Below are 24,253 nucleotides of genomic sequence, written 5' to 3'. Positions count from 1 at the left end.
GCATCCTAAGGCCTGCGCACGCAGGAGGTGCTCAGCAAATCTTAGCTGACCTGGCCGTGCGGGGCCCATCCCACGCTGGGACCCACCAAGCACCCCTGTGTGTGCAGCTAGGTCGGTCCAGGTCGCTGACCCCGTGAATCACACTTCGATGCACATCTTCACTACTCCGAGTGTCGTCCAAGCGACACAAACTCCCCCGGGAGCGTCTCAGAAACACAGACTCCTGGGCCCCATCTCTGGCCTCCTGAGCTGGCACCCGCCTTCTCACAAGGCCGCCAGGTGGTTCCACGCACACGGAAGGGCCTGAGCCTGGGCTGGGGTGAAGCGAGGAAGCCCAGCACCACCGAGGGAGGCTCCTCTCTCGGGTCACCAAGAGCCACACTGGCCCCCAAGAGGGCGCATCGCAGCCACCAGCCTATCCCGGCCCTGGTGACCATCTTCAGTCATCGAATCGCCCTCTAGAGAGAGAGGCAACACCAATTCACATCCTAGGCCAACTCGGCTTCCTGAAAAGAAACTCACCACGGGGCACACTCAGGGGGCCAGATGCCCTGGTCTGGACTTTCCCCCCCCTTCTCTGGCCGACCAGAGGCCGAGCATGAAGCCAGCACCGTCGGCCCGCAGGACAGAGGGCGGAGGAGGGCCGGGAGGGCCCACAGGGCTCGCTGGCACCGCGTCCCACCACCGCACACGAGGAAGCGTCTCCCTTCGCCCAAGCTGACCGTGCTCATTTCATGTGGTAATATTAAGAAGCCAAGGGGCACGGAAAGCCCAGGGGGAGCTCGGGCACCGGAGAGAAGGCGGCTGCCTTAGCAGGGATGGGAGGGCGCGTGCGCCGCGGTCACTCCCGGCTTGGAAGTTATTTGACCTGCAGGCAGACTAAGGACCACCGTCACTTCTGAAGCAGGGTAGCGGCCTCAGGAAGGACGTCCGAGAGCTCACACCGGGGTCACACACAGGACAGAAGTGTGAGAGGTGGGCACCAGGCAGCTGAAAAGAACGAGGCTCCGACATGTTTCCATTCCAACTTCAGACTCCCAACATCTTCTTAATAAGAATAAAATCACTGGGTATTTCCAATCCTCTGGCAACTGAGTGGCAAAAGTGGTCATTAGCCCCCGAATACTTATGGTGACCATTATAAAAATGTGATGAATCCTCACATAGGTCTGATTAAATAGGAAGAAGTGAAAGTCAAGAAGTCAAAAGGAGGAGCTTAATCCAAAGCAGATCAGGAAAATAAATACATGGGAAGACCCTCGATGCCATGGGGACATGCAAACCCCAACCATAATGGTTATTTAAAAAAAAAGACAATGGCAAGCGTAAGCGAGCATGTGGAGAAACTGGAGCCCTCATGCTGGCAGGAGCACAAAATGGTGCAGTCACTCTGCAAAACAGTTTGCTCCTCAAAATGTAAACACAGACTTACCACATGTTGCAGCCATGTCACTGTTAAGTGTATCCCCCAGAGAAACAAAAACATGCTCACACAAAGCATATGCCCACACATAAATGTTCACAGCATTCATAAGAGCCCCAAAGTGGAAACGACCCCAATGTCCACCAACTGATGGATAAGCAACATGTGGTACACCCAGACAATGGAGTACTATTCAGCCGTGAAAAGGAGGACGTACTGACATATGCTAAATGTCGATGGATCCAGTAAACATTATGCTTAAAAGAATGAAAAGACAAGCTACAGACTGGGAGAAAATAACCACAAAACACACTTCTAATAAAGGGCTGGTACCCAAAATTTACAAAGAGCTCTCACAATGCAACCAGAAAACAAACAATCCAATAAATAATGGGCAGAAGGGCTGAACCTCACCAAAGACACAGAAGTGACAAATAAACATACGAAAAATGTTCAACACTGTGTGTCATCACAGAAATGCAAGCTGAAACGAGACACCACTACCACTGCCCACTGGAATGGCTAAACCCCAACACTGACGTCAATGCTGGTGCGGATGTGAAGCAACAGGAACTCCCATTTATTGCTGGTGGGAAGGTAAAATGATACAGCCAGGCTGGAAGACAGTTTGGTGGTTTCTTATAAAAATAAACATGTTCTGCCCACATGATCCAGCAGTCACACTCCTTGGTATTTACCCATACGAGATGAACACTTCTGTACATCTACACAGAAGGCTGCACACAGCCCTTCACAGCAGCTTTATTCACCATTGCTAACACTTGGAAGCAGCCAAGATGTCCTTTAATGGGTAAATGGATAAACAAACCAGACAAAACAGCGGAGACATCTAGACAGAGGTCTGCGACTCAGCAATAAAAAGAAGCGAGCTATCGGGCCATGAAAAGATACGAGGAGGCTGAAATGCACACTGCTAAGTGGCAGAAGCCAGTCTGAACTGACTACATACAGTAGGGTTCCATCTACACAGCATTCTGGAAAAAGGCAAACCTAGGGAGACAGTAATATACCAGCGGTTGCCACGGGTTGCGGGGAGGGAAGGATAGGGGGTGAACGGGTGGAACTCAGGATTTTAGGGTAGTGAAACTACCCTGTATGACACAGTGGCGGTGGATACATCTGCCAAAACCCCAAGAACTAGGTAACGCAGAGGGAATTCTTAACGCAGCTGACAGACTTCACTCAGTGGCAATGCATCAGCACTGGCTCATCAATGCCAGCAAGGTAACTAACCTGAGAAGGGACTCCGAGGGAAACTTCTAGGAGGGGTATGTGGGAACTCTATTTTCTGCTTAGTTTTTCTGTAAACCTGAAACTGTTCTAAAAAAATAAAGCTATTAATAAAAAAAAGTTAAGTGAGAGAGGCCAGACACTAGAGGCTACACGTTATATGATTCAATTCATACGAAATAGCCAGAATAGGTAAATTCAGAGAGAAAGAAAACAGAGGAGTGGTTGCTGGGGTCGGGTAACAGGGAGTGACTGCTGAACAAGTCTGGGTTTCCTTCTGGGGTGATGGGAATGTTCTGGAACTAGACAGAGGTGATGGTTACACAACACAGGGAATGTACTAAATGCCACTGGATTCTTCACTTCGAAGTGGTTTATTTTGTGTTATGTGACTGTTATCTTGATTATGAAAAAAGCAGGATGAAAATACAAAGGTCATGTTAAAGCAACTTCAGCTGGTCCGGTGACATGTTTGGTGTCCCACGGAAATTCAAACACCGTCGGCCCGATTTCAAGCGCCTGGACCGACTGTGAGAATAACCACAGCGTGACTCCGCCTCGGGCCACCCAGGGGGCCGCTGCACCGGCGGCCGGAGGACGGGGCGTCTGCACTGGGCGGTCGGCAGAGCAGGAGAGAAGCGGGCTTGCGATACAGAGTCAGCAGGGCTCACCAACGGGCGGATGCAGGGAACAGTGGTTTGGAAGGTGAGCAGGTTTTCAGCCGGAACCACCAGGCGGCGGGGCCACTTACTAAAACGGCAGAGGAGAGTGGGCCAAGGGGGTCAGGAGTTTGGTTTTGTGTGTCAAGTTCCAGATGCCCAAGGGACAGAGGCGGGGACATCAAGGAGGCAGTGGTACAGACGAGTCCAGAGGTCAGGGGAATACACAGGGCGACGGGTATAAACTGGGAAGTTACTGGTAGATGGATGAGTAAGAGAGGACTAAGGACACCGATTTTTTTACTGTATGTTGTAGATACTGCTTCCCACTCAACTTCAAGCGCTTTTTTTGCCAAACAGAATTTTTGAAGTTGTTATGGAGTCAAAAAACCCAGCCCCCGACCTCTTCGTCATTTCTGTCTTTGGTGTCATAATGTCAAAGGCTGTCCGCTCCCTGGGATCATAAAAGTCCTCATCCATAATCTAGGCTAGTCTTCTCATGATTCATTTCTTAACATTTTCATTTTTAACCACGTGGAATTTGTTACTGCATTAGAAGGGGGTCCAGCTCTTTCTTCCTGAATGCTGGGCCATCCTCACAGTGCTATGGACTCCGTCATCCATCTTTGTCCTCTGTTTGGAGATGAAGCCCCCACTTCGTGATAGTCTGAAGCCCCAGGCACACATGGGTCTGTCTCCCTGACCGGCGGCCTCGGCCTCAGCCAGCACAGCCCTGCCTGCATCACAGCAGCCTCACGACAGGTCAGAACTCCCCGTGGTAACTGCCCCAACAGCGTTGATTCCCCAGAATTTTGTGAGTTACTGCCACACATGTCCTCATCACACAAACCTTAGAGTGACTGTCAAGCTTCAAGGAAAGTGAACAGGGATTTGATGGCGGTGTGTTCAATCCATAAACTGGCGTTTTTACAACACCAAGAATTCCCACCCACAAAAAGGAACCAATTTCTTCCCGGGCTTTTCAAGTTCTTCAGTGAAGTTTCACGGCTTTCACTGTATAGGTTTTACTCACTTATTGCTCATTCCTACGTATTTGATCCTTTTTGTTGGCCTCATGGATGGGATATTTTTCTATGACAGGAAAGCACACACACACACATGTATTCTGCATCCAGCCACTCCCGTGACCATTTTTAATGCCAGTGACTTTGGATGGTTAATTCTGTTCCTTCCTTCCTAGCAGACACACCTCATTTCTTTGTCCTTTTATTCCACTGACTAGAATCTCCAGAACATCACTGAATTATGGGACTAGCGGTTGGCACTCTCCGCGCGTCCCAGTCTGAAATAAGGTCTATGAGCAGCGGGTGACTTTCCCGCGGTCCCCCAAACACCCCAGACGCTCTGGCTCCCAGGGACGTGCGACTGCGTCTGTAACTGAGCAGCAAACGCTTCCTCTCTGGTCATGTCATTCACACACACTAGGTCAGAGGACGGGGTCAGTGTCAAGCCTGTCGGCGGGAGGACGCCACAGTCCAGGAGACAGCCGCCGGGGCACGAGCCGCAGGAGGCAACTGCTCACGTGGACTTACTACGTCCCTCGCCGCCGCACCGGCGCTGGAGGACGTGCTTCAGAAGCTCAGCTCAAGGTTTCAGTCTTTTCACCAACTTCAAAAACACCCACATTTAAAACATTCTCCTTATCCCCAGCACTTTATTCTTAAGAATGCTATTATTAAAAAATTTGTGAAGGACCAGAAAGGGGCATTTCACTTTGTCACAAGAGTTTGAACTGGAACTCGATGGAGGAAAGAGAGCTCAGGCAGCCTCGCGGCTCTCTTCTCGCAGTCACCGAGAATTAAGGAACAAGTTCCCACTTAAAATGCTGACGAGGCCGTGGTCTCCTCAGCAAATATTTACACGTTCTGAAAATATTCAAGATTACAAAAATTCTACAGCAAGATTCAAACCACAAATTAAGTTAAAAAAACACCTACGATTCAAAATGAAAACGTCCTGGCAACTGCAGCAGAGCACGCGAGGAGAGGAGGCCTTACAGCCACCACTGGGCCACTCACACCGTGCTCCGACGGACGCACACGGCAAGTCACTGCCACTGCCACCAGGGCAGTCTCTGCACCGTGCTCACTGTAGAAAGTGTCCTTACACAATGAACGAGTTCACAATTATTTCACAGAAATACGTACTTGCTGTTTTGTTACGCTTCTGATGTATTTTTACGGTATGGTTAGTATGTTTTTACAACAGGACCATAACGCACGAACTGTTTTAGAGTGTGTGTGAGAGTGTGTGTGTGAGTGCATGGGTGTGAAAGTCTGTTTCCCTCTGAGTTTTGCACCGCATCCTGCAGGAGGGTCCGCTGTGGTGATGCCCGCCGGTAACGACGACTACCCTATGCTGACGTCATAATACGGTAAAAACTAAGCTACTGCTGGAAACAGTATCACCATGTGAGCAATACTTCCATTTCTTAAAAAGGTGAGCCCAAGTGCACCTCCACGGTTCCCAGTCGCCCACCTCCAGCAGGCACAAGTGCGTGTCACAAAGGGCGGACCACCTCAGTCTTCTCATCAGCAACGCAGCCCCCGCCTGGCCTTTCTCCAGTTACTGTAAAGCTGCCACAGTTTACAAACCAGGCAATTCTGTGAAAGAGGGATTGACAACTGCGAAGCCACACACACACGGAAGCAGTCACTAGGGTTACATGGTGCCAAGGAGGAGCAGAGAAAGGACAGCGTCCTCACCAGACCTGGCCGGTGCCTGCCCCAAGGTCTCTTCCCCCGCGCTGTGCGGGCACTCAGTTAAACACCAGGGGAGAGAAGCCAGTCGCACTGCTCCTGCTGTCAGGGACCTCAGGTTACCGAGTGGCTAAAGAAACGAACTTCCTTCTGTGCAAACAGGTCCTTCTCTAGTGGACAGACCCACAACTGAAAGGCCCATTTGCTGCAGCAGAGAACAGAGGGCGCAGAGCGGTGACACAGCGATGGGCTGAAAGCACCCAGTCTGCCTGCAGTCCCTGCCCCGGACAGTGTGTAACCAGAGACGAGGGGAGGGCAAGATGCCTTAGGAGCAGCCAGACACCTGGGCTGACTTCCCTCCGTGGGCACGGGGAAGAGGACAGCAGGGCCTCCTCGGACACTGGGTCTGGGGGGAAGTTCACGCGCAGCTCCGTTGTCTGTCCAGCTCCTCCATCTACAACTACAGGGAGGTCACGGTGTCAGACAGTGCACGCCTCCCAGGTCGTGATTAAGTTCCTGTGCAGGTCCTTCCCATTTCTGCCCTATTTATGAGATCTGTAAAGGTGCTGCCTGAGTTTTCAGCGCCTCTCACTAACCTGCAATTTCCCCTTTCATCTCACTGCACTGTTTCCTTATACCCTTGACCTCTGGTTTTGTATCATCCAGACGCTCACTGTTCTTACACAGCACAAAGCACTTTGGGGCGACCCACTTCCAATTTGATCTCCCTCTTTTCCCAGACTTGGTTTTGCATCTTTTTGCCTACTCTCCCCCACTCCCTGCTTCTTGAAGACTGTTCTCAAGAGCGGCCCTGCTATTTCTTGTCAACCTTCTCTTGCTTACCTCTCTGCCAACCTAGTCTTCCCATTTTACTCTGACTGCAGATCAATTTCTCTGATACCGTTTCCACCTTCGTGACGTCCCAGATCAGAGCTGGAGGGTGATGACTGGATGTTGCTATCAATCCACGTCTGGGGGAACAGAGGAGAAAGTCGAGAACCTGCAGGTTCTCTTCTCAAGTCCTCCTCACCGCCCTCCACCTCCAGCTCCAGAGACAGCACACGCTCTGCCCCTTCGTGGTCCCCCTGCTTTGAGTGCGTCCCCCCGACTCTTCCTGGGCTCCTACTCCAGAGCCCGGGGTCTGCTTCGCCCCAAACTGGAAGGGATCAGCGAGGATGCTCAGGGCTGTGCCGCCTCCCCGTCCTTCCTCAATATTGCTTTCAGAAAGGGGGAGGAGCTGAGATTAAGAGACACACTAACAGCCCTGGAATCTTCTCTTTTTGTTCCTGGCTGCGGTGGTTTTGAAATGTTAGGTTGGACCATATAAAACCGCTATGTGTAAGTCAAAAAGGGTCAAATATCAGAATTTCACACAGTTCAACCCACATGTGAAATAACACCCTTTTTCCTTCCTTGATCCCTTCTGGTGAATTTCTATATTCATATGTGAGATTATTTTTAAACACACGCACCTGTTTGTGCATGGAGCCATCCCACTGGGCAGTGAGAGAAGACGCTGCGGTCCTGCCCACCGTAACATGTTTCCCCGGATGGAGCTTCCAAAAGCGCAGATCAGGCAGCCCTCTGCCTGACACTCTCAATCTGCTTCCCGCTGCCACGCGAGAACCACTTGGCCTAGAAGGCCCTGCCAGGTCTGGTCCAGGGCCTCCCACCCCCCTATCATTTCCCTAGAGCTTTTCCCAGCCCTTCCAGCTTCTTTCTAGCCTTATTGCCTCAGGGCACCTGCTCCCCTTTCCTCTGCGGGAATTCCCTCCTTGCAGCTCACCGCAGAGCTGTGCCTTTTTGGCCTTTAGGACGCTGGATGCTCAGGACACCGGCCGCGGGGCACACGAGGCCCCACTGAGAGATGCAGGGCCGTGAGGACCCAGTTCAGGGCTGGTGGGAGCTCCGCCCACAGGGGTGAGCAATACCCTGTCTTGTTCTTTGTTCTAACACAGCACCCGGCTAATCTGGTGAATAAATGAATCAACTCAGAAAGCTGCCAAGCGGAAGGAGGGGCTGTATCTTGTGCTGCTCTGCAGAACGCCGTGTCGAATGGGTCCGAGCGTGCCAGTCGCCCATAACGGCTCCATGTCAAGGGAGCATCTTCTGGGAGGCGAGTTCCGCACACACGAGATGCTGCATGGGAGGCTAGGGACTGCCAACCCCACAGGCCTGTCCGGCTCTGGCAGTTCACGCAAGCCCGTTAACACAGCCAGCTTCCAGGTTCTGTGAGAGCGTGGACGGCGACGGAGACCTTCATCCCTAAACTGACGGTCACTCCGTGGTTCACACTCTTCACACGGGAAGACCCACGTGTGCTTCGGACGTCAACAGGGGAGCTGAGCCCAGCAGGCGACCCCAGGCCAGTTCACACTTGGTGAGTCTCCACCTTTCTTCTTCCGCTCCTAGGTCTAGAACCAATCCAGAGATGAAAGCAGGAGTCGGAGAGATAGGTGGAGATCAACATACTGGCTTTCTTCCTAAGAAAAGCCAGATGGGAGAGTTCAGTTGTAGATTCGCAGCCAAGTAGGTGCGCTCACTGGCACAGCCGGACAAACCCCAGCAGGGCCAGGCCTGCGGTCTCTGGCCGAGGCCAGCCGCACACTCGCTGTGGGCAGGGTGGCCCGGGGCCGAGGGACGGCGACAGACAGGAGTGACCGCAGCTGGAAGACGAAAGTCCCTCCCATCGGAGTGAAAGCCCTGAGGAGGGTCCAGAGAGGCAACAGAGAAGGTGCTTTCCGCGCAGAAACAGAAACAAAAGCGCCCGCGCGGGGGAGAGGTAGCCCCTTCCAGGCAGAGGCGGTCCTGCCGCTCCGGCACCCGGCACAGAAGCCCACGCCCAAGTGTCTGTTGACTTCCCGGATGATTACTTTTAACGAGACATCTGCTGTGACCAGTGTGCTCTGGTGGCCCTGCACGTCTGCACGTTTAAAAACACAATCCTGCTGCTTTATAGCTGTACCAATCACGGACTGATTAGGAGGTAAACAACCAGGCTTCTCTTTCTCAGTTCTCATCAGCCAGTCTCTCCGGCAGGCTCCCCGCGTGTTCCGTGCCGCTCCACGCTTCTAAGAGCGCTTTCCACCTTCATCTACCTACTCAAGTCACCAGAATCCTAGGGGAAAACATTTCCTTTCTCCATCCCAAACCTAAAATTACGGGAGTTTGTTTCCTTGAGAAAAACACTTCCAGCGGCCACAAAAAGTAACAGTAGTCTTGGGTCACCTCGTGTGCCAACAGCTGTAGACGGAGGGCTGAGGCTCAGGGGAAGACACAGGTTAAAACTCCCGCCACTAGGTGTTATGAGAGTTGCAAAAACAAACCTCCACAGCAGCTGCTCCCTTTTACCTGTAATGAAAACCAGCAGTAAGGTGAGGCTTGAAAGAGTGACTTCCTTTCCTTTCTTGGTAAACGTCAAGCCTCTTGCTCGGAACACTGTGCCTCTACAGAGATGCGTGAAATCTTACCCAGGAAACGAATACAGTCGGCAACAACAGGGTGTGCCATCCGTGACCACAGACCTTGCGACAAGCTTCCGGGCGGGCTCATCGCCGATGTGGCCCCAGGACACTGACTGCTGCGCTGGTCCGGATGAATCTCATCATACACCCTGTAGACGTCTTGGTGGCCTCCATCAGCTGGACGAGGGCTCCCCTGTCCTTCCAGTGACTTAGCCAGCGGTGCCCCCTCCCTGGCCTTCCCTGCCCTGTGTCCCTCCCATCCCCACAGAAGCCAGCTGGGCAGAGAAGCACCATGAGAGGAGCACTCACCACCACGCACACAGCCCAGCACAAAGGGCATGGCTGGAATGGATACAACAGGGACCCTCCAACTGACTGCCCCAGACAGGCCCTCGAGGGCTCAGCACAGCCCAAACCACGCAGCCCCCAGAACACTCCTCCGAGGTCACAGCCGTGTTAACAGCACAGGACACGAGCTCTCTGAGCCTGAGCACCCCCTTGGTGAGACCGCTCAATGCAGTTCACGTGGTCATCCGACTCCCCAGGACCTGGGTGTGCTGGCCACACCAGCGAATGCTCACGAGGCCAGCCTTCGCTGCTGCGTCTGATGTAACAGGGCCATCTGACAAAGCTGGGGCCGCGGCCTCCAGGCTAGACAGCAAAACAGATGCCCGAGTGTGGAGAATGGTGCCGTCTGCTTGGCCTGGGCTTCCTTAAGGAAGCAGGAGCTTGGGACATTTTCTTCCCCCTGGCATCACAAGGTGGTGCTGCTCTCCAGCCACCACCGATCCGCCTGCAAACACCCCCAGGAGTAACAACTGTTCCTTTACCGTCCCTTGGTCGCTGTGTCTCCAAAGTACAAGTTCCCAACAACTCAGTTCACCAAACCAACGCAGAAGCGACGGCTTCTCTAACCATACGCTAACTCAGGCTGCAAACTGCGTTTTCCATTACATAAGCCAACGTGCCCGGACCTCTGTCCTAATGGGAAGCACACAAGTATCTTAATTCACAAAAGAATCATTCAAAAAGACGAACCTATCATGTGGTAGGCAACGATTCCTCATATTTTGCTCACTTTGAAAGGTCAAGGCACGGAAACTGAGGAGCTGCTTCGTCCGCCCACTTGACAGAAGATGCAAAGAGGACTCCTGCTTTTGTTCAGCTATAAACTACACTGTGACAGCATGAAGTGAGGGCACTGTCCTTCAGTAAGCGTCAGGTCCATTAGCTTCCATGGTTTGATGATCACCCTATAATTACATCTCTAGATAAGCCTTCAGTCTAGATCTTCGGTTCCATTTAAAACCGGTAAGATCCATGTCCCCACCTCAACTACAGAAGATAATTATGAGCTGCCAACAGAACACCACGCAGCCTCGAGCACAGCCATATTCCTAGTCTCACATGACACGTGACTGCTCCCTGAGAAAAGGTGTGGCTAAAATAATCGACACGCCAGCCTGGAAGCTGGAGGGACCAACTGTCCATGGACCTTGAGTCCCCAGCCACGGCCAGAGGGCTGTGTCTATATTTTTGGAACCGATGGGAAAAGATGTTGTTTTTGTTTTGCTGCCATTTCTAAAGGACCAACCATGTGTGTCCACGCAAAAGTCAGCCTGCTTCCTTAAATGCAACTTGCCCACAAAGCAGTAAAAACCCAACTGTTCTTCCAGACCCCAGAAGCACATCCACGCCTCTGCTCTCGTGCAAACCCGCTGCAGGCAAGCCCCGATGATGCCTCTGAACCCAAGAAACAAAGACCCTGCAGGCCGGCAGTTTCGAAGCGCTCGCAGACACAAACAGCAGCGGAGGCTGCCTCGAGCACCCAGGCGTGTTAGCAAAAGGTAAGTGTGACGTAATAAAGAATTCTACGGGACAGAAGCAGTAAGAGTCATGAAAACTCAATGTCATCATGGTATTCTAGAGCAAAAGTTCACGCCCTGCAGTCCACAGAGCACGCGTACATTTGGCGTGCCCGGGGAACTCCTTGAAACTATCCGCGCGTACACACGTTTCCTAGGGAGAAGGTCCACGGTGCTCAGCTAAAGGGAACCGGGACCACAGGTCTCAGCAAGCCACTCCATTACGACCAGTGCTTTGCACTAGGAAGCTCTGTCCAGCTCCTACACTCACACTTTAACGCGTCTACTAATTAGAGCTCCGCCAGCCGATGGACAGACAGACGGCACCGAGCGGCCTCGGCTGTGAGCTCCCCTCTGCCTGCTGCCGCCCGCCAGCGCCTTCCGGGCCGGCTCAAAGCACCCCTCCTTGGCAGGCTTCTCCAGACCCCCCCGCCAGAGTTCACCTTCCCTGTTAGCCACCGGGCCACCTCCCTCCCTGCACGGCGGCGCTGCCCTGGTCCACGCTGACTCTGCACTGCAGCTACTAGAGCCGGCCTGAGGGTCCGAAGGGGAGAGACAGGGCAGGACGTGTCACTAAATATCCCCTTCCCCACCGGCACGGAGCACAAAGCCTTGGGTACACGGCCAGAAAAACTTGCTGAACTGAACTCTTGTTTCAGGGCCAACGAAAGACCGCTAACTCTAATAACCCAATTCTTCACGAGGGTTTAAGTCGCCAGCACACACGCACACAAGGAAGGCCCACTTCTGCGCGGTTTGACGGCATGGTCACGTGCACGGTTCCCAGACACGCGACCAAGGACCTTCCCACAGCTAATGCTTATCTACCTCAAACCGGATGTGAAATTCGTGATTAAACATGGCTCGTGAAATTACAGGAAGCACTGTGAGGTAAAGCCACGCTGGTCTGAAGCCTTCCACGCAAATTCCGAGATGCTCGCTGTCACCAGAGGCAGTATTACACGATTTCCAAAACACCAAAGTACATGACCTTTAAGGACAGCCCGCTTGGGAAGTGACAGACTGTCATCTTCAAGATTATAAAAGTAAGAAGGAAGATTAGGAAGTCTTACTGGTAGTATTTACAGGAAGTCAAAGCAACCAGTAGACTCACATTACCCAGGGAAAGGGGCAGGGTGAGGCAATGGAGTCAAAGAAATAGTATGCTGGAATTCAGGCACAACCGCGCTGACGAAGGAACGGCCTGGGCCCCGAACCTGTAATCAGAAGTCCAGGATGACATTTGCAAATCTCAGCCTCCCAAATTCAACCCAATAAAAATAGGTAAGAATCAGATTTCTTCTGTACAGCACAGGGAACTATATTCAACATCTTGTGATAGCCTTTCATGAAAAAGAATATGAAAATGAATATATATATATATATATATATATATATATATATATATATATGCAGGACTGGGATATTGTGCTGTATACCAGAAATTGACACATTACAACTGATTATACTTCAATTAAAAAAAAAAAGACCAGGATGATGGACACTTCAGTTCTGCCAAGACAGAGGCGCTCCATCCCCCCCAGGCCCTCCCCCTAAACAACAACATGCTTAGGAAAGGGACTGGAGGGAAGGTGGCAGGCTGCCTGCGGCCCTGGGACCGAGGACAAGGCGGTGAGTCCCCGGGTGTCCTTACTGCCACTACCTGTCCAGGACAGGGCGCTACAGGAGCCCCCAAGCCGGGAAAGCCCAAAGGCAGATGGAAAGAGCTCCAAGTGTTCCCCTGGCCAAAGGACCAGAAAAGGGTGGTCTTACAACCAGAAACATTTGCGGCAACATCCTACTCCAGCCGAATACCACAGATCGCCACGTACATCTCCTCTGAGGTTTCAGGGAGTTGAAAGGGAAGCTGATTTACCCCACCCCCGCCCTGCTCCTCAGAGCCAGGAATGCTCCAGGTGGCCCTACCAGGTAGTGCGGTGGGGCCAAGCAGGGATCTTATGTCCTATCCTCGGCCCAGACACACGGGGGGCTCTGACTCCCCCGCCAGGCAGTGTAGGTGGGGAGCTGAGCCTCCACCCCGCTCGGTCCCAGCTGGCAGGAGGTGGTGGTGGGAGGCTGGGCTGACTGTCATTGCTCCCCCAATCCCTCTCCCTGGCGTCAGCCAGGCCTAGAGAGAGCTGGTGCTGGAACCCCACCAACAAGGCACCTGAGTCTCAGGGACCTAGCAGTCAGGAACGAGTGAACTACCTACCACCAGAGTCCCAGGAGGAAGGGAGGGGAAAAGAGGACTGAAAAAGCATGTAAGGAAATAAAGGCTGAAAACATCCTGGCTCTGGGAAAAGACAGAAATGCATGGATTCAAGAAGCTGAGCAAACCCGAAATATAATAAGCTGGGAGAAACCTATGTCCAGACAAATCATACTTAAACTTCCAGAAGACAAAGACAAAGGGAAAATCTTAAAATCAGCCCGAGTGACATGACACGCTTATTCACAGAGCAAGAGCCATCTGAACGATCTGACGTTTCATCTGAAACCAGGGAGGCCAGAAGAACGTCGCATACTTTCCAAGTACTAAAAGAAGTGCCATCTATGAATCCTATCACTGGTGAAGGCTTCCTTCAAGATTAAAGGTGAAACAGAGACATTCTTGGACAAAGAAAGCTGACAGAATTTGTGGCAGGCAAACCCATGCTAAAAATGGCAGAAAGAAATTCTCAAACAGAAAAGAGAGGGTAACAGGAGAAAGCTTAGAACTTTGGGAAGGGAAGAGCCCAGAATAGGTAAAAACAGGGGTAAATACAACAAACTCTCCCATTTCGCACAAGTTTCTTAAATTACATTCGATGACTGAAGTACAATCGTCTGATGTGGTACTCAGGGTATAAGAAACACTTAAGACGTTGATATTTTAAAAGTGGGGAAGGTGGGTAAAAGGACCTAAAGGGAAGTAAAGTTCCCAAACTTCACTTAAAGTTATAAAACACAGAGTCCAGTAGCCTGGGATGAGCTGCACATGTACGCTGTAAGCCTAGAGCAAGCACCAAAAGAATGACACAAAGCTGACGGATACACTCAAAAATCATTCAATAAAGATGGAATCCTCAAACATGGTTAAAGAACCCACAAGAATGAGAAACAGAAGAAACAAAAACCAAAAAATAAAATAATCAAAGGGGAGACTTATGCCCTAACACATTAATAATTACCTTACCTTAGATGTAAATTGTCTAAAAATACACATCAACAGATTGGCAGAGTAGATAAGAAAACATGATGTAACAATACACTGTCTATAATAAACTCACTTCAAAACAACAACGTGAGTAGGTTAAAAGGATGGAAAACAGATACCATGAGAGCATTTATTTAAAAAAAAGGAGTGGCTAGGTTAAAACAACTGGCAAAGTAGACTCAGAGCAAAGAACAGTACTAGAGACCAAAAGCGACACTGCATAATGACAGAAAGATCAGTCCAGCAGAGGACGTAACAATCCCAGATGTTTGCACACCACACAAGAGTCTCAAAATACACGAACCAAAAGCCCACGGAACTACAGGAAAACGGACAATTATAGCTGGAGACTTCAGCATGTCACTCTCAGCAACGGACTCTGGGGCTGACAGGTACACAGACCTGTACATAAAACAGATAAACAACAAGGACCGTGCAGCACAGGGAACGGTACCCAATTTCTTGCAATGAGCTGTGATGGAAAGCAAACTGAAAATACGTATGTGTGTGTGTAAAGGTGTAACAGTCACTGTGCCAAACACCTGAAACTAACATTGTAAACTGACCACACTTCAATAAAAAAGTAAGAATTAAAAAAAAAAAGGTCTATGAGGAAGGAGGGGTGAGCTACAACCCTGGGTGAGAGTCATGCCGTTCTGTATGTATGGGGAAGTCAGGGTGAGAAGGAACTTCGGTGTAGTACGTTACTTACAGCTACCTAAGGTATTCTGGTACTAAAAATAAAACATTTTCACTGTGACGAAAGAAGAATATGGGAGTACACCAGAGGCTATACAGTGTAGTGTTGATGAGCATAGCTTTGCGGGCTGGCAGACCTGGATTTAAATTTTTGCTCTACCACATATTAGCTCTATGGCCTGGCAAGTCATGTTTCTTTTATGAGCTTCTGTTACTCTCAATGAAATGGATAACAGTCCCTAACAAGTGGTTTGTTGTGTAGATTAGATAAAATGCATGTAAAATACTTAGCATGGTGTCTGGTATCTAATAACTACACAATAAATGGGAATTCTTAACATTACGTCCTAGATTAAGCTTGGGATAAAGAAAGAAAGGGCTTCCATGACTTTGCAGACAGAACTCTGCCTACGGAAGAAAGTATCCTATGAGACAGGTCTGACTTGAGAAAAGGGAAAACAACGGAAGCGGGGAAAGGCCAGATGACACAGTCAGAGAGAAGGTTCAACCAACTTACCTAAAAGGAAAGACAGAATGAAGCTTGGCTGTAAGGCTCTTATGTATGATTTAAAAGGCCTGGGTAGGATGGTAGAGCTTAGCCAGAAGGTAAAGTCCTGTGATGTCTGCTCTAGGCATCTGTGTTGTAATGTAATCAAATTACTTAAAGTACACGTACAAAAGTACCCAAAGCAAACAGAAGAAGGGAAATAACAAGTATAAGTACTGAAATCAATGAGATTAAGAACCGAAAAAAGAATAGAGAAAATCAATAGAGCCAAAAGAAGGTTCTTTGGGAAAAAAAATCAATAAAATTGATAATTCTCTAAGAAGACAAAGAAAAAAGTATATATTAAAAAAAGGAAAATCAGCAAGGATACAGAAGAACTCAACACCACCACCAACCAACTGATCTAATCAACATATGCAGAAACCGCCAGCAGAGTACACATTTTTTTCAGGTGCCCATGGAATATTCACCAATGCAGGCCCACAGAACATATGCCAAGATAGACCATAGTCTGGGCCATGAAACAAACCTCAAAAAATTTAAAAGAACCGAAACCATACAAAGTATGTTCTCTGACCATAACGGAGTCATAGAAATCAACAGCAGAAAGATAACAGGAAAACTCCCTGAACTCAGAAGCTGCAGCACACTTCTGAACAACCTGCGGCCCAAGGAAGCTGTCTCAGAGGAAGGAAAATACACATGAAGCCGAATAAAAATCAAAATATAACATGCCAAAATACATAGATCCAGCTAAAGCTCTGTTGAGGGGGAAATTTATAGCACTTAAAATACTTATGTTATAAAAGAGGAAAGGTCTCAAATAAATAATCTAAGTCTCTACTTCAAGAAACTAGAAAAAAATAGCAAAATAAAACCAAAGCAAGTAGAAGGAGAAAAAAGAAATAAATGAAACTGAAAACAGGAAAACCATAAAGAAAAACCAATGACATAAAAAGTCGGTTCTTTAGGAAAAAAAAAATTAATAAAACTGCTAAACCTCTAGAAGACTGACAAAGACAAAAAGAGAAGACACAGATCACCAACATCAGGAAAGAGGCATAAAATATGATTACTCCCACCTCTCTTAATTCTGGAAGTTCTAGTCACTGCAGTAACACAAAAGAAAGAAATAAAGGCATACCTATTGGGAAAGAAGAAATAAAACTCTCCCTATTTGCAGATAACATGGTGATTTATATGGGAAATCCTGTAAGAATTTATAAGGCTCTTAGAACCATTCAGTGTATTCATTAGGTCACAGGACACATGACTGAGACACAAAAAGCAAATATATTGCTACATACTAACAATGAGCATGTGGAAGTTGAAAATAAAAGCACAGTAACACTCACAACTGCCCTAAAGAAAATGAAATACTTTAAGTATAAACTTAACAAAACAGGTACAGGATCTGTATGTTGATAAATGCAAAATGCTGATGAAGGAAATCAAAGACAAACTAAATAAAGGAGGATATACCATGTTCATGAATTGGAAGGCTCAACAGAGTAGAGATGTCAGTTCTCCCCAAACTGATTTATAGCTTAATGCAAATGCTATCAAACTCTCAGCAAGGCTTTTTTTTTAATGGACATAGAAAAGCTTATTCTAAAATTTATATGGAAAGGCACAGGCCCTAGAATAGCTAAAACCATCTCGAAAAAGAAAAATGAAATGGGAGAAATCACTCTGATATTTAGATTCCTATATAAATACATGGTATAGCTAATCAACGCAGTATGATACTGGCAGAAGAGGAGACACAGATCAGGGGAACAGGATGGAAAACCCAGAAGCAGACCCACACAAATATGCCCACTTGATTTTCGACAAAGCAAGTCAATGGAAGAGGGACAGTCTTTTCAACAGACAGTCCCAGAACAACTGGACATGCATACCAAAAACAAAACAAACAGCAACAAAACCCCAACCAAAAACCAAAAACCCTCGATCTAAATGTCACACCTCATACAGAAATTAACTCAAAATGGATCAGGACCTTAAAAGTACAATGTACAACTACAAAATTTGAGGGAAAAAGCAGGAGAAAAATCCTTGGGATCTAAAGCTAGGTAAAGAGTTCTTAGACTTGACACCAAAAGCAGGACCCACAAAGGAAAAAACTGATAAACTGGACTTGATGAAAATTAAAGACTTTTGCTCTGTGAAAGACCTTGTTTAAAAGGATAAGAAGACAAGCTACAGACTGGGAGAAAACATTTGCAGACCACATCACCTGACAAAGGAGTGGTGTTCAGAATATACAAAGAACTCTCAAAGTTCAACAAGAAAGAAACAAGGAACCTAATTACAAAGTAGGTAAAAAGTATGAACAGAGGATGTACAGACGGCAAATGAGCACAGGAAAGACGTTCGACACCATTAGCCATCAGGGAAATGCGTATTAAAGTGGGAATGACACAGCACTTACACACCTATCGGAATGGCTGAGAGCAGAAATAGCGGGAACACCAAATGCTGGCGAGGATGCAGAGAAACTGATCACTCCTCTGCACACGGCTGGCGGGAATGTGAACTAGTACCACCACTGCAGAGACGGCTCGACAGCTTATGAAACTAAACATGCAACCACCACACAGCTGAGTAACTGCACTCTTGGGCAGCTGTCCCAGGTACGTGGAAATTCATGTACTTACAAAAACACGTATACGAATGTTCAGAGAAGATTTATTCATAACAGGCAGAAACTGGAAACAACTCAAATGCCCTTCAACAGGTGGATGGCTAAGTGGTGCTTGGTGGTAAATCCCTACCACGGATGCTACTCAGCACTTGAGGCGGGAGCTACTGATTGCGGGTACACACAGCTCGGGTGTACCTCTAGGGAACTATGCTGAGTGATAAAAGCCAGCTCCAAAGGGTCACACCTTGCAAGATTCCCTTTATATAATATTACTGAAATGAGAAAATTATAGAATTGGACAACAGATCAGTCATTGCCAGGTCAGGGAGAGGGCGAAGGGTGGGAGTGGCTGTAACAGGGAACAGGAGGAATCTCATTGTGATGGGAAAGCTCTGTACCTTCCTTTTCTCAATGCCAGTGTCTTTGCTGTGATACTGTACTAGTTTTACAAGATCTTGCTGTTTGGGGGAACTGGTTAAAGGGGACATGGGAGTTCTCTACTAATAATTTCTTACAAGTGCGTGGGACTCCACAATCATCTCAAAATTTAAAGTTTAGTTAAAAAAAAAAGACTGGGTTTGGTTCCCAGCTCTGCTGCCTACTAATTAGGCTACTGATCCTATGCAGATTTCAAACTCTCTATCTTCAGTTTCCCCACTGATTAATGGCACAATACCATCTGAAGTGCCAAGAAAATAAAGGCCATATATGAAAAGGCCTGGAACACAGAGAGTGCTTTAAAAATAGCCTGTTAACACAAAATCTATTTGTAGACACAAATATTATTCTGAACAGTTACCATTCAAATGTCTGCTACTAGAGCCACTACAATTTATTTAAAAAGTCTTTTTGCAAAGTGAATCTGCCCAAATAAAAATGGGGGGAGGGTGAAAGATGAACTGCTAACTACTTATTGAAATGGTCACAACACATCAAGTGCGTTTAATACGGAACTACTACAAGCAGTACGAAAGTTGACAAGGAAAATAGGATACTGGTCAACAAATCTGGTTTCTTGTTGATAAGGAAGTTAGAAAAAATTCATGTTTATAGGCCCTGGGAAAAGCGAAGACTGAGTTTTCTAAAATGCATCTAATACACTGATTTAGATTTAAGAGTCTATGTTTGTAAGTATTTTCTCTGCTTCCTGGGTAGAAAGAAACCAGGACTCAGTCACCCAAATCTTTATGCTCTTGTAACCGCCTGGTTCAGAGGTCCAGAAAAGCCACAAAAATAAAATCTCTCTGTGATGAAGAGAGACAATCCCATGCACTTTACCCCAGAAGGTGAGGGGAATTTTAAACACACAGCTGATTCCCTGAATCATACTGGGCACCTCGCCTTTAAAGTTTATGAAGTCCTGGGCCAGAGCTCTGACTCACAGAGAGGCTTTTGAAAGAGATGAAAAGGAAAGGGGGTGTTTTATCATTCAAATCATTCTCTTCCCGTCATGATCCTAAAAGAGCCATTTCCATTAAAACGGAATGTTTTACTAACAAATACATCAAGTGAGAACACTGGTGGGAGATGCCTGAAGCAGGCCTGGAAGACGGCAGGCCTGGAGGCCAGGGGTGCAGCATCCAGGTCTCAGCCAGGAGCCACTTCATGTCCAAGGCCCTGAGCTTCCGCATGGGTGAAGGGAAAGAAATGTGCCAACCAATGGGTGGGTTCTATGGCCTTTTGCTAAATTTAGAGTCCCTCGTGCACCATAACATCTCGTCTCCAGGGAGTTTCTGCTATGACCAGCTTCCCTCTACCTCTGATTTGAGACAACTTTCCTCATACCTGCAATTTGGTTTCCCCAAAATGGGCCGAGGAAAGGGGAGAGGTAAGAAGGTGTAAGGGGAAAAAAGGAGACGACCCTATCTGGGTTCAGGAGAGACTCGACTTTCCCCTTGTCATCAGTTTTCTCCAGAATTCCTTTCTTTGAGGCCCTTTAGCCGGTACTAAATTGCACCAGTTTTCTCACTCGATGTATCTGTTAGTAAAACATTTCGTTTTTATGGAAATTGCTCTTTTAGGATCATGACAGGAAGAGAATAACTAGAAGCCAAACGTTGTCAACACCACACGTCTTTTTCACAAATTGCAGACGTTAAAAATGGGGCAAGGGACAGAAGGAGCACCTGGAAATTAAACACCACCTAAGAGATGCAGTAAAAAAAAATTGCAATGCAAGGATTTAATTTGTATCCTAATGCAAAAACTGATGGGACAACGCAGGAAATCCGAACACTGGCTGCTTATTTGACCATATTAAGTAATTACCAACTTTTAGGTTTGATAAGGGCACTGTGGTTGTGCTTTTTTAAATGACGCTGTTATCTTTGAGCTATGTAAACAAACATTTTTCTAATGAATCTGTGCAATGTCTGGCATTTTGCTTCACAGTCACGGGAGCAGGGGTATAGGTGAAACAAGACTGGCACTGAATCAGCCCCTGCTGAAGCTGGGGGGTGGGGCGTGGGTACTTAATGTTCGTGCTGTTTTCTCTACTCTGTATATGTTTCAAATTTTCCTAATAAACAGTTTAAAAGGAGAGACTTGCGGCCGGTTTCCTCTCCTGTTTACACCGCTCTCATGAACTCACTGGGAGGGCAGGCCAAAGATGGCACCCTGACCCCAGGAGGCTGGCAGTCCCCCACCGGGAGTCCAGGAGGGGCCCTTCCCACTACTAAAACCCCCGCCCCTCAAAGGCCCCAGAAAGTCTCCGGCGTTCCCGCCCCCAACGCCAAGTCCCCGAGAAGGGCAGGGGCGAAGGCCATCAGGCCGACGGGGAGACGGGGTACGCATCCTTGGCCGGCTCCCCCAAAGCCGGAGGCACCTGGCCGCTGGGAGCTGCAGCCAGACCAGGGCCGGACAAAGGCGTGGGCCGGGGTGCCGGCCGGGCGCGGAGGGCCGCGGGGCCACACACCTGTGCGCACCTGGGCGCAGGTGTGCGGGCGGGGACGCGGGGACAGCGCACCTTGAGGATGTTGTCGAAGATGGTGTCGCGGAACTCGAGCAGCGCCTTCTGGTCGAACTCGCGGCCGTGGATGATGCGCATCTGCTTGAGGAAGGTGGACTTGCCGCTCTCGCCCGCGCCCAGCAGCAGGATCTTGACGAGGCGCCGCACGGCGCGCCGCTCGCGGGCCAGCCCCGCGTCGATGTCCCGGCTGCGCCGCCGCGCCTCGCGCTCCGCGTCGCGGGCCCCGCCGCCGCCCGCCCTGCGCTCGCGGGCCCCGCCGGCCTCGGCCGGCAGCAGGCAGCGGCTGAGCGTCCGCACCACGCCGGACATGGCCGCTCAGGCCATGGACCCCGCGGCGGGCGAGGCGGCAGCCGGCCGCTCCCTCAGGCCGCGTCCGCCGCCGCCGCCGCTCCGAGGCCCGCTCTCGGCCCGCCGCTCGGCCCGGCGGAGGGGCGGGGCAGCACGGCCTGAGGCCCGGGGATTGGGCCGGCTGCCGTCCGTCGGGAGGGTCGCGCCTCCCGATTGGGCCAGGCCACGCCGAGAGGCGGGCATCCCTCCGGACCTGGGGGCGGGGTCGGCGCCTAAAGAGGCGGGATCTTTGGGGTGGAGGCGCTTCTCATTGGGCGCCTGGGCTGAGGTTCTTTCTTTCAGAATGAAAGGGAGGCGGGGTCGCCGGAGAGGCGGAGCGGCCGTCCGCCATGACCAATTATAACTGCTCTGGGATCATGTCAATCACGACGAACGGGATTGGGATTGGGGGTGTCGCGAAACGGGGCGGGACCAGAAGTGCCAGGTGTACAGAAAGAGTCTCTCTGGGTTCCAGTTTGGGCCAGACTTTAAGACCCCGGGACTCGCGAAGTGGACTCGACGTTGCCCGAAAGCTGGAAAATATCGATGAGAGGTCCAGCTGCTTGTCTTATGCTGAGAGAGAAAGCTGTTTCTTCCAGAAACACTGGAGGGGGATGGGCCGTACATTTCAAACACTTGGACCATTTGAGAGTGGCTTGGGCCTCTGGGCGGCTTTTTCTGGCAGCTGGCTGATCATCAAAATCACCAGGAGTCTCGTGTAGCGCAGTGACTGGGCTTGGGGTCTGAAGCTGGGAGTGGAATTCTGAGATGAACTCGCCTATCGACACTTTACTAGTTACATAACCTTCTAGGTAGCTCCCCCTACACGCACCCACTTGTGTTTAGCTTGAATTTCCTCCTCTGTGAAATAGAGGCAATAATATCAACTGCTGCAGATGGTTGTGAAGATACAAGCCGAGGACGTGAACTTGTATAACACTTAGCACGGTGCCTAGAACCCACAGGCTAAGTATTAGCCCATCTTATTATTGACTCTTACCTGTCCCAGCCCTATGGTGAGTCAGAACCTCCAGGAAGGAGCCAAGGTGTCTCTTATTCTCCAGGTGATTGGTCAGCTTTGGGAACAATGGTCTGTTAAAACATAAACTAAGGCATATTTTAAAACGTAAGAGTTCACTTGAGCAAAAATCATCAATTCCACTTGGGGCAGCGGCAACCCAGTTGGGAGCACTCTGGAGGGGAACCAGGGAAAGATAAAGATACAAAGTGCAGTGCAAAGAAGGGAAATGATTTGATTGGCTACAGCTTGAAGGCTAGTTAGCTGTTTGAGACCAGGACTGTCTCCAGCTTATGGTATCCAACTTGGGGATTTGACGAGGTCTCTGGGCATACCTTTCACATCTGTCAAGAGGGCAAGGTGCTTGAAATCAAGGAGCTTATCTGCGTTGTCCTTTGGTTTCGTAACCTTGAGGCATTCACAGGCTTAAATTTTGGCTTGCACATGTAGGCTGTCAGGACATTAAGGCTACCTGCTTCTTTAATTAAACAGGTCCAAGTGATCATTCTGTCCAAACCCTCCTTCTCATCATGTGGATAAAATAAAGACCAGCTTACAAATAACTGACATGAGGTCCCACACAAGGGCTGACAAGAGCCCACCCTGCCTCTAACTAGAGAGAGGTATGCACCGTAGAAAAAAGAACGAATACATGTGATGTCGTTCAGTTTTTATACATAATTTTTGCATAATCTAGAAAACACCAGGCACCGGGGACTTCTGGAGAAGAATCTGAAGATGAAAAAGATAAAGCCTTTGCATCAAGTTATGTATACATTTTAGTGAGGGAGCCAGACCACTCGAATTGCCAGGCGAAGTGCAGACTAAAGGAATCTCTAGTTTCTGCTGTAGAATCATGGTATTCAAGGATCTGACCCAGAAGTCCCTAGGGACATTGAAAGCCCCTGGTGTGTGGTATTTGTCAATTACTGAGGCGTGGGTTGGTACCACATGTGAGTCAATACATTATATAGTACTTCCTTATCCTTCAAAACTTTGACAAATAAAGTCTTGCTTCTTTATGAAAATGGCCTTCTGCCGAGAACCAAACACTGGTACATGATAGAAGTGAAGAGGAAGTGGAGAGGCCTAAGAAAGCAATGTTTCTTATACACACACAAAAAGGAATTTTGAACAAATAAAGAGGGGAATGTGGAATTCAGCACAGGACTGGAGCTACCCCCTCATTCAGTCAAAAGATACTAAGAAAAGTGGCTGAACAAAACATTTCCAGCAAGTGCTGCAGACATTTATGAATAACTGTATCTTTATAGACAGCTATGCTTGGTTTCTGCAATCATCACATGGTATCCAGTTTGGGGGTGTGACTAGGTCTCTGGACATCTTTTTAGCATTGGCCAAAGGGCTAAGGTGCTTGAAGTCAACAAGCTTAAATGTGTACTCTAATAAGCTCAGTGATTTGTATGGCGTGTTATAGTTTTTAAAGTGCTTCCGCATACAGGATCTCTTTGACCTCTTTGGCACAGCTGGGATAATTGAAGGTACAG

General features: G+C 49.0%; 1 protein-coding gene across 1 annotated transcript in view; it reads right to left on the bottom strand.

Moving 5' to 3' along the window:
• Nucleotides 1-21,820, bottom strand: part of GNA12 (G protein subunit alpha 12) — an 80,573-nt gene extending 58,753 nt beyond the window's left edge. Inside the window, exon 1 of the mRNA XM_072943406.1 lies at nt 21,398-21,820. Coding sequence (XP_072799507.1) covers nt 21,398-21,709 — 312 coding nt within the window. The 5' untranslated portion in view covers nt 21,710-21,820. The remainder of the gene's footprint in view (nt 1-21,397) is intronic.
• Nucleotides 21,821-24,253: the final 2,433 nt, after the last annotated feature.

Source organism: Vicugna pacos, chromosome 18 (genome assembly GCF_048564905.1).
Source record: "Vicugna pacos chromosome 18, VicPac4, whole genome shotgun sequence".
Lineage (NCBI taxonomy): Eukaryota > Metazoa > Chordata > Mammalia > Artiodactyla > Camelidae > Vicugna > Vicugna pacos.
Note: the sequence above shows the minus strand (reverse complement) of the source record. Positions and strands in the feature narration are given on the sequence as shown.